The sequence below is a fragment of the Podarcis erhardii genome (genome assembly GCF_964252035.2).
Source record: "Podarcis erhardii genome assembly, chromosome: 1".
NCBI classification, from domain to species: Eukaryota; Metazoa; Chordata; class Lepidosauria; order Squamata; family Lacertidae; genus Podarcis; species Podarcis erhardii.
The window spans coordinates 21,528,575-21,539,110 of NC_138497.1; the positions used below are offsets into that span (position 1 = coordinate 21,528,575).

Here is a 10,536-nt window from a genome sequence, read left to right on the forward strand (position 1 = left end):
ACTTGCACATTTTGCCCCATAACATTCTTTCTAGTGGGGAAGAACATTGAATGCTCTCTTTGGGGTTCCTACCCAGGGGCACCAGTGAAAGCCTTTCCAGATGCCATGGAACCCACAGGTGCCAGGAAAGAAACTCCTGGCTTGATTTCAGTAACTCAATCACTCATGTTGTTCCCCTGAAATACACTGCATATTTTTAAGTCTGTGAAGAAAGACAGAAAGACGGAAGGAAGGAAGGAAGGAAGGAAGGAAGGAAGGCACCAAATGATTTTGCAGACAACTCAACTAGTGTTTAATTTGTTTGGGAACATGTTATAGCAATGGCCCTAGTACCTGATACCTAAAAGCATCTTTTCAAACATGCCTCATATTGGAAACCAAAGTTTTCTGTGCTGAAGCACAAGTTGTTCAGTCATGTCTCAGTAGGATTCTTCACTTTTACTAGGAACAAGGTGGTGCTGGTTTTCTCATTAACAATTACCAGCAGAAAGGGGCGGTTGAAACTAATTTCAGGGGGCACAGAGTAGGGGACACTTTCAAAAACAGTAGTAGCTGCAGCTTCTGTGCCATTCTCATGGACATTTAAGTAAGCCTTGTGAATAGCCTGCAAAGAAAGATAGCAATACTTCAGTACAACATAATGACTGAATCAGGGTTTTAGTATGAGAAAATCTAGTTCTTCGAAACAGACAAATCCATTGAATGTCTTAAGAAACAGCTTCACGTGGTCACTTCTCATTCTGATTAGCTATTAATCTAGTCCTCCTAATAATCTCTAAGCATCATATTTTTGTATCAGTCAGCTTCAAGGAAGTGATGGAATTTTCAGAAAAACTTGCCTCTCCCTTAATGATGATGAGAAGCAAGATCCCTGTCCATTCTGATGGTTGCCCCCCCCAAAAGCTCAGCAACTTTGAGGTTCATTCCCCTCCAAAAGCTGAAAAACTTTTGTCTCCAGATTTTAAATTCTTGAAATATGCTGCAGCTAATGAAACCTAATTTTCTGCTCATTAGCATTCAGAAGTGAGGAAGCTGTGGCCCTCCTGATGTTGTTAGATCCCAACTCCCCACAACCCCAGGCTACATGACCAAGGGTCGGGCATGATGGGAAAAGGAAGAAATAGAGCTCCAGGGTCTCTCAATAAGTTCTGTTGGGAGACCAACTGCATTGGGGCTTCCCTTCAACTGTCTTCAAGCAAAGCTGGGATACAAAATATGTTTGGCTCCTCCTCTCCATGAGAGATGGGATTGTGGTTCAAGTACTCTAAATCCCAAATTATATTCATCTGAACCTTCAGACAAGTGTACCTCTGGCCTAAAATGCAGGGTGAAAGAAAATATAGAGCCTTTGGATAAGAGGGTGAATTTGGAAGAAGAAGAGTTTGGATTTGATATCCCACTTTTATCACTACCCAAAGGAGTCTCAAAGTGGCTAACATTCTCCTTTCCCTTCCTCCCCCACAACAAACACTCTGTGAGGTGAGTGGGGCTGAGAGACTTCAGAGAAGTGTGACTGGCCCAAGGTCACCCAGCAGCTGCATGTGGCGGAGCGGAGACGCGAACCCGGTTCCCCAGATTGCAAGACTACCACTCTTAACCACTACACCACACTGGCTTTGGAGGAACCTACCTTGGAAACCTTCAGCTCAGGCTTCCCAGTAATTCCAGAGAGGTCTGCTCTGTTTGTGAATACCTCTGTAATATTCATTTTTCTTAACATCTCTTGGAGAACATAGTTGCTAGAGATTGTAAACCTTGGAAGGGCAAGCTCTATTCTCCTGTTGAAAGAAGAACCAGAGGCTAGTGAGGTATTGCATGGGGTGGGGTGCATAATACAAATAATGACAATTTACATTATGGCTAGAGTATAATTGCTAAAAGGATTTAAATTTAAAAATGGTAACATTGCTAAAAAGGAATATATTAGTTTCATTTTTGTAACAATGGGATTGTATCCACTACTAGTCCCACTCATTCCCAATGAAATGAATAGACAGGGCTAAAATAGCTCTGTTACTATGACTACCCTCACTTGATATAGCCAGGTGAGGGTATAAAGGCTGTTCCTGGGGTGTCGCCATTGTCACACGCTGAGCCACATGCTAGAAGCCACAGATGAGAGCTGAGTGCCGGGGGGACGGACCAATAGTGGATGAACTACCCAGAAGAAGCATGGCGTGTCCCCCATCAAGGGAGTAGCCAGGATTTATTTTAGAGTGGGGCAGGCTTTATGTTATGGGGGCAAAACAGAGTTATCTGCGACACAATTGGTCAGTTAGTTAATTTTTTTTTGTTTTTTTAGGCAGGGAAGCTGCCCCTGTGGCTACACCCATGTCCCCCATCCGATATATTGCCCCTCGCCTAACACCACATAAATAATAATAATAATAATAATAATAATAATAATAATAATAATTATACCCCACCCATATGGCTGGGTTTCCCCAGCCACTCTGGGCGGCTCCCAACAGAACATGAAGGAGGAGGAGGAGGAGGAGGAGGAGAAGGAGGAGGAGGAGGAGGAGGAGAAGGAGGAGGAGGAGGAGGAGGAGGAGGAGGAGGAGGAGGAGGAGGAGGAGGAGGAGGAGAAGGAGGAGGAGGAGGAGGAGGAGGAGGAGGAGGAGGAGGAGGAGGAGAAGAAGAAGAAGAAGAAGAAGAAGAAGAAGAAGAAGAAGAAGTGATAAAATATAAACCAGGGGGTTGGACTTGATGGCCCTTGTGGTCTCTTCCAACTCTATGATTCTATGATTCTATAAAACATTAAAAACTTCCCTAAATAGGTGGTCAAGATGGTCTTGTTTATCCCATAGTCATCACATTGGGTTCCAACAGAAATCAGACATGGCTCACACTCTCTGGCTTCTGCCTGCTTCAAACCCACACACAAACATTTCCCCTGGCCTTTGACCTTCTCACCACCAGTCAGGAAAAGGAGATTGTGTCACAAAGCAACTTCCTTTTTTATACTAATAACCCATTCTTAGGGGCCATTATGGTCCTGTCCTGGCTAATTCCACAATGGAATCGTTCACTGATCCAGGAATTAGAAGGGATCATAAAGCCTAACTCCATCCCTCAAAACACCCAGCAATATATTTGCACATGCATTGAAAAGTGTGTCTCTGTGTTACATACTTTCCACTATGATCTCTTACCATGGTTTCACCAATTTCATCCATTTTAACAAAACGTCTTTGCTAAGAGCATTTTCCAACTGCTTCATTTTTCCTTGGTCAGGAAGAATAAAGAATGCTGAAACGTCGCCCTTGTAAGGGAGCTTCACAACCTGACAGGATAGGATGTTATCACGGTAAGTCTCAAACCGGCTGTCTTTGTTCATCATCGGGACTTTGACCATTGTTTCCTCATCCACATAGAAGTCACCTTCACTTGTATGCAGATAATTGAAAGGATTTTTCCAAAAGGCTCATGGAAATAACAATAACAGCATACATGTCATGGAGGGGAGTGAGGAGAAAGAGCAAACCAAAATAATATTTCACACATAAAGGTGAATAGCTGTTTCACACACTCTAAAATCAGGAATACATCAGGATTGACCTTCCCCCGTCCCCTGGAGTGTGAACAGAGACTGGGGGGTTGGAAGGCTGCCAGGGCAACTGGGTGTGAGCTGACAGGAAGAGTCTTGAGCAACGGTTGGTGGGAAGAAGAAGGAAGAACCATCTTTGGGCAGGCCTGCTGAAGGTCTGAGCAGGAGATATGCCATGGCTGCACTGCTGTGGGATACAAGCCCCTCTTGAAAGGACCTTGCTATAAGATCTGGACTCCCTCCATGCAGACTGAAAGTGTAAATAGGTGAATAAAGCATGTTTCTTAGAGCTACAACAATCTCCCTGTGTCTCAGTTCTCCAAAGGAGAACCCCATGGGCTCTTGTTGCAGCTCGGCAGAGAGTGTGAGTGCCCCACCACCACTTTTGTAACAATATGTTAATAAAGCTTTGCCTCTTCCAGGTAAGCAATGCGGTAACTTCATCATTCTAAGATGTGGGGGCAAAAGAGAACAGATGCTACTGTTCAGCCTTATTTTAGCTATTACAGTGGTACCTCGGGTTAAGAACTTAATTCATTCCAGAGGTCCGTTCTTAAGCTGAAATTGTTCTTAACCTGAGGTACCACTTTAGCTAATGGGGGCCTCCCACTGTCACCGCGCCGCCGGAGCACGATTTCTGTTCTCATCCTGAAGCAAAGTTATTAACCCAAGGTACTATTTCTGGGTTAGCGGAGTCTGTAACATGAAGCGTCTGTAACGTGAAGCGTCTGTAACCCAAGGTACCACTTGTATAGCTTTAATCCAACCCCCCTAATCCTAATGGCTGGAGGGGTATGGACGAAGTGGCAGCGTCCCTCAACTCAACACTCTGGCACTCTGCAAGGCTCTGCTGGTGGGGAGCCTCTTTCCTCCATGCACCTGATCAAACAGTGGGTAGAAGCTTCTGCTGGTGCTACCCCTTTCTGTGATCTCCAAGTAAGTGACGGGCAGAACTGGGTCAGATACAGATGTGTGGATTGCAATGTTGAAAAAAGGCTATTTAATTCTTCAATATATTATATTATATTATATTATATTATATTATATTATATTACCATATTTTTCGACCCATAGGACGCTCCGTCCCATAGGACGCACCTACTTTTTTGGGGGGGAAATAAAGGAAATTTTTTTTCCTTTATTTCCCCCCAAAAAACCAGGTCGGGGAACAGTGGGATGGCGGTGCTGCGCCTCCCTGCTGTCCCCCGAGCTTGTGGGGCTGGCCGATGTCTGCCTGGCGCCCCGTGCTCCGCGCTGCAGACTGCCGCCCGCAAGCCTTGCGCTCCCGGGGGGAGATCCCCCAGGTGCGCAAGGCTTGCCGACACCATGCGCGGAGCACGGGGCGTCCTCCGGAGGGCACCCCGTGCTCCGTGCTGCCAGCTGCCGCCCGCAAGCCTTGCGCTCCCGGGGGGAGATCCCCCGGGTGTGCAAGGCTTGCCAACACCAGCGCGGAGCACGGGGTGTCCTCCGATGGGCGCCCCGTGCTCCGTGCTGCCGCCCGCAAGCCTTGCGCTCCCGGGGGGAGATCCCCCAGGTGCGCAAGGCTTGCCAACACCAGCGCAGAGCACGGGGCGTCTTCCGAAGGGTGCTCCGTGCTGCCGGCTGCTGCCCACAAGCCATGCGTGCCCGGGGGAACTCCCCCCGGGGCATGCAAGGCTTGCGGATAGCTTCCTGGAGCCTGGAAAGCGAGAGACGTCGGTGCGCACCGACGCCTCTCGCTCTCCAGGCTTCAGTGAAAGCCTGCATTCTCCCCATAGGATGCACACACATTTCCCCTTCATTTTTGGAGGGGAAAAAGTGCGTCCTATATCCTATAGGGCGAAAAATGCGGTATATTATATTATATTATATTATATTATATTATATTATATTATATATTATATTATTATTTTATTATACTATACTATACTATACTATACTATACTATACTATACTATACCTCAGGTTACATACACTTCAGGTTACATACGCTTCAGGTTACAGACTCCGCTAACCCAGAAATAGTACCTCAGGTTAAGAAATTTGCTTCAGGATGAGAACAGAAATCGTGCTACAGCGGTGCGGTGGCAGTGGGAGGCCCCATTAGCTAAAGTGGTACTTCAGGTTAAGAACAGTTTCAGGTTAAGAACGGACCTCCGGAACGAATTAAGTACTTAACCCGAGGTACCACTGTAATATTATTATATATTATCATACTCAGAGCATTTAATAAACACTCATTTAGGACTCAATTTCTTGACTTTAAGAAAGCCGACTTCATAAAACTTAGGGAAGTGCTGGGTGAGATCCCATGGACAGTAATACTAAAAGGAAAGGGAGTTCATGATGGCTGGGAGTTTGTTAAGAGGGAGATAGTAAAAGCACAACTTCAGGCAATACCAATGAGACGGAAACATGGAAGGTGCCTAAAGAAGCCAGGGTGGCTATCTAAAGAACTCTTAACTGAGTTAAGATTTAAAAAGGATGTGTACAAAAAATGGAAAAGGGGGGAAACCACCAAAGAGGAATTCAAACAAATAGCCAGCACGTGTAGACACAAAGTCAGAAAAGCTAAAGCACAGAATGAACTCAGGCTTGCTAGAGAGGTTAAAAGCAACAAAAAAGGCTTTTATGGGTATGTTCGTAGCAAAAGGAAGAACAAAGAAACAGTGGGGTCGCTCAGAGGAGAAGATGGTGAAATGCAAACAGGGGATACAGAAAGGGCTGAACTCCTCAATGCCTTCTTTGCCTCAGTCTTCTCCGATAAAGAAAACAATGCCCGACCTGAAGAATTTGGAGCAAATGATTCAGCAGAGGAAACACAGCCCAGAATAACTAAGGAGATAGTACAAGAATACTTGGCTAGTTTAGATGTATTCAAGTCTCCAGGGCCAGATGAACTGCATCCAAGAGTATTAAAAGAACTGGCAGATGTGATCTCAGAACCACTGGCACTCATCTTTGAGAATTCCTGGAGAACAGGCGAAGTCCCGGCAGACTGGAGGAGGGCAAATGTTGTCCCTATTTTCAAAAAGGGAAAAAGAGAGGACCCAAATAATTACCGCCCAGTCACTCTGACATCAATACCAGGGAAGATTCTGGAGCAGATCATTAAGCAAACAGTCTGTGAGCACCTAGAAAGGAATGCTGTGATCACCAATAGTCAGCATGGATTTCTGAAAAATAAGTCATGTCAGACTAACCTGATCTCGTTTTTTGACAGAATTACAAGCCTGGTAGATGAAGGGAACGCAGTGGATGTAGCCTACCTTGATTTCAGCAAGGCATTTGACAAGGTGCCCCATGATATTCTTGTAAAGAAGCTGGTAAAATGTGGTCTTGACTATGCTACCACTCAGTGGATTTGTAACTGGCTGACTGACCGAACCCAAAGGGTGCTCATCAATGGTTCCTCTTCATCCTGGAGAAGAGTGACTAGTGGGGTGCCACAGGGTTCTGTCTTGGGCCCGGTCTTATTCAACATCTTTATCAACGACTTGGATGATGGACTCAAGGGCATCCTGATCAAATTTGCAGATGACACCAAACTGGGAGGGGTGGCTAACACCCCAGAGGACAGGATCACACTTCAAAACGACCTTGACAGATTAGAGAACTGGGCCAATGCAATTCTGGGCTGCATCAATAGGAGTATAGCATCTAGATCAAGGGAAGTAATAGTGCCACTGTATTCTGCTCTGGTCAGACCTCACCTGGAGTACTGTGTCCAGTTCTGGGCACCACAGTTCAAGAAGGACACTGACAAACTGGAACGTGTCCAGAGGAGGGCAACCAAAATGGTCAAAGGCCTGGAAACGATGCCTTATGAGCAACGGCTAAGGGAGCTGGGCATGTTTAGCCTGGAGAAGAGGAGGTTAAGGGGTGATATGATAGCCATGTTCAAATATATAAAAGGATGTCACATAGAGGAAGGAGAAAGGTTGTTTTCTGCTGCTCCAGAGAAGCGGACACAGAGCAATGGATCCAAACTACAAGAAAGAAGATTCCACCTAAACATTAGGAAGAACTTCCTGACAGTGAGAGCTGTTCGACAGTGGAATTTGCTGCCAAGGAGTGTGGTGGAGTCTCCTTCTTTGGAGGTCTTTAAGCAGAGGCTTGACGACCATATGTCAGGAGTACTCTGATGGCGTTTCCTGCTTGGCAGGGGGTTGGACTCGATGGCCCTTGTGGTCTCTTCCAACTCTATGATTCTATGATTCTATGACTCATGTTTTAGTGGTATCTTGAGATACATGTCTTTATAGCTCTGTTTCTACTTTAGTGCCCAAATGCTGAATCACATTTCCAGGAAAATGGGTATCACAATATATTTGATTTGTTTTGATAATGGTGGAAGTCAAGTTTCTGACAGATTTAAGGAACTTCTCTGTGATGAGAAGTCTGAGAAGTTTCTGCTCACACAATGGGCAGATGATGATTCCAGACTAAAGCACCAACAAATCTGGACCTAGAACCACAACTTAAAGTTTAAACTTCTCAGTTTAAAGAACATCTAAGAAGCAAAACGTGTATAAAACAAGTCCATCTGACTTACCTGTCATGTAAATATAGTTCACAATAACCATCACAGCCTCTGGGTCAAGACCCTGGACAACATCATCTAATTTCCCATTGGTTTTGTTCTTTATATATCCATTGATTTGACTTTCAGCTACTGCAGGATTCATAAAGTTAGTTGGAAGAACATCTGCCTCATAAAAATGTTTGGCATCATCCAGGAACTTCTTCACGAGTTTCACTTGGTCATTTGTGAATAGGGCATTCCCAATGCTCAGCTGGATTTCAGCATTGGGGAGGTTCAACATGTGTAACAGATGGCGGAAACCCTCGTGTATTTCCTGCTCGCTGGTATCTGACTGGTTACAGCCAAGTCCTAACAAAAGCTGACTTAATGTGGTGTTTTGAGCTCCCAGTGACAGTATGGCCAACGCAGCGGAAATGCTTAGAGGGGAAAAGATAATGTTCTTCTCAGAGGTCTCTGAAGCGACATGGTGGTAGAATCGAAAGGCAAAGTCAGCATTTCCTTGGACTATCTTCACAGAAGGCAAATCTCTGTCACCTTCAGCAAGAGGAGAATGGTCATGGTCCTCCTTGTGGTCAAGAGTATGGTGACAGTGGGCAAAAGCACAGAGCCCAGCCAGAAGCAAAGACAGGTAGATGTGAGGCATTGTGTTCCTCTGGAAATTCTCTGGGGGGAGGGGATCACATTTAAAAATGATTATTGCAACTATACAATGAAGGAGGTTGGCATTGCGTTTATGTCTACTTTATATTAACATGGCAGACAATTCTTTATTTGTTGCTTTTGTCGTTTCCGGTCTCTTAAGCTTCTCTGGTACTGTTGTGCGGAGGATTCTGGCTTGCATTTCAGCTATTGTCTGGCATTCTGGCAGAAAATTTTTAAAAACCCACTCCCCCCCCCCCTTTGGGCAGAATATTAGGGACAAAGTGATCTTTGTTAAAACCCATGTTTTTGTTTTAAAAAAGGAAACAAACGTGCCAGCACTCATCATGAAGACTCATCATGAAGTTGCTATAGGAAGTTCCAAACATTTAACAATTAAAAAATAAATAAATGGTGCCAGTACTGTGTGCCCCCAGAAAAAGCACAGGTTAAAACCTTTATCAATAACCCAAAATGGAATAAGGTATAAGACAGCAAAATTTGCCTGATGCTATTTCTTTTTTCTTTTTTCATTTTATCTTTCATTTTAATTTTGGATTGTTACATGCAGTTACACCTTTTATCATTCTTTACAATACATACTATCGACATATATATTACTGTCTATTCATTTTTCTGATTTATACCATTGTGACTTTGCTCCATCCATGCTCAGCTTTCAATATTATTCATTACTATAATATTGTGTTAAGGAAAATAATTTACATATTCCCCATTAGTCACTTTTCTTCTTTTAATCTTAACTTTACGAACTTCAGTCAATGCATATCAATAAATTTGTTTTGAAACAATGTTTTGTCATGTATTCTTCCACACATTCCCATTCTTTTTTAATTTTTGATTTGATTGGAATCTAGTAGCTGCTGTCATTTTAGCCAGATCTATCAATTCAAAAAACTTGTTTTGCCACTCCGCTACTGAGGGAGCAGTGCCCCTTTCCAGTTTTTGGCTAATGGTAGACTGGCAGCAGCTGTGGCACATAAAAACACATTTTTCTTATCACCAGGGATGTCTTTTGAGACTAAGCCTAGTAGAAACGCTTCTGGCTTTTTCTCAAATGATGTTCTAAACATCTTTTTTAGTTCTTTGTGAATGCTGCTCCATAATTTTTTTATTTCCCCACATTCCCACCATACATGATACATCGTTCCCTCCACCTCTTGACATCTCCAACACAAATTTGATTTTAGTTTGTATATTTTGGCTAGTCTGACGGAAGTCATGTACCACCTACATGACTTCAGTACGTGCCTGATGCTATTTCTAACCACCCTTTGCAACTCCCTATTTCTAAAGCTGCTTCTATTCCGCAGCCTCCTTTTCAAGCCATTTTTCACTATCACCTCCTTTTTCATACCTGCTCCTCTTCTCTCCTTTCCTGACATCTCCATTTGCACACAGACCACCCCCATGGTACCCTCCAAGCCACCCTCTGCTGTAGCAGCATCGGGAAAGGCACGCTTGATACTTACAGAACGTTCAGATGTGTCTCTGGGAAGAAGCAGGGAAAACTCTTTCCAGTAAGCAGCTATTTTTCTTGGGGCACTGTCTGCTTCATTAAACACAACTGACTAACCCCAGAACAACAAATATTGACCATGGCTTGCATTGCTGGACACCAATAGTCCCAAGTCTAAAGCGTTGTGGCGATCACACAGGGTTCCCGGACGTTTGACAGTCTTTTGATCCCTTTGCCACCACTGTGTTTGCTTCCCCGCTGCCACCAACCCGTTTATCTCGGGTACACACTGTCCAGACAGTTTTTAACATTAAACCAAATAAACAAGTTTATTTTATAAGC

General features: G+C 44.2%; 1 protein-coding gene across 1 annotated transcript; it reads right to left on the reverse strand.

Annotated features, from left to right (window-relative positions):
* Positions 1–268: 268 nt before the first annotated feature.
* Positions 269–10,162, reverse strand: LOC309342856 (alpha-1-antiproteinase-like). The gene is made up of 5 exons (XM_081863800.1): positions 10,093–10,162; positions 8,085–8,738; positions 3,156–3,426; positions 1,631–1,778; positions 269–604 (listed from the first exon to the last, which is right to left on the reverse strand). The coding sequence occupies exons 1-5, from the start codon at positions 10,145–10,147 to the stop codon at positions 413–415; spliced, it is 1,320 nt and encodes a 439-aa protein (XP_081719926.1). The 5' UTR covers positions 10,148–10,162; the 3' UTR covers positions 269–412.
* Between the last annotated feature and the right edge of the window lie 374 nt (positions 10,163–10,536).

Excerpts from the sequence above, each read along its gene's own strand:
- LOC309342856 (XM_081863800.1), bottom strand. The coding sequence starts at position 10,147 with ATGGGGGTGGTCTGTGTGCAAATGGAGATGTCAGGAAAGGAGAGAAGA. Across the intron at positions 1,779-3,155 it reads ATGAAATTGGTGAAACCATG|GAGAATAGAGCTTGCCCTTC; the intron begins GTAAGAGATCAT and ends TTCTTTCAACAG. Across the intron at positions 605-1,630 it reads CTGAGCTGAAGGTTTCCAAG|GCTATTCACAAGGCTTACTT; the intron begins GTAGGTTCCTCC and ends CTTTCTTTGCAG.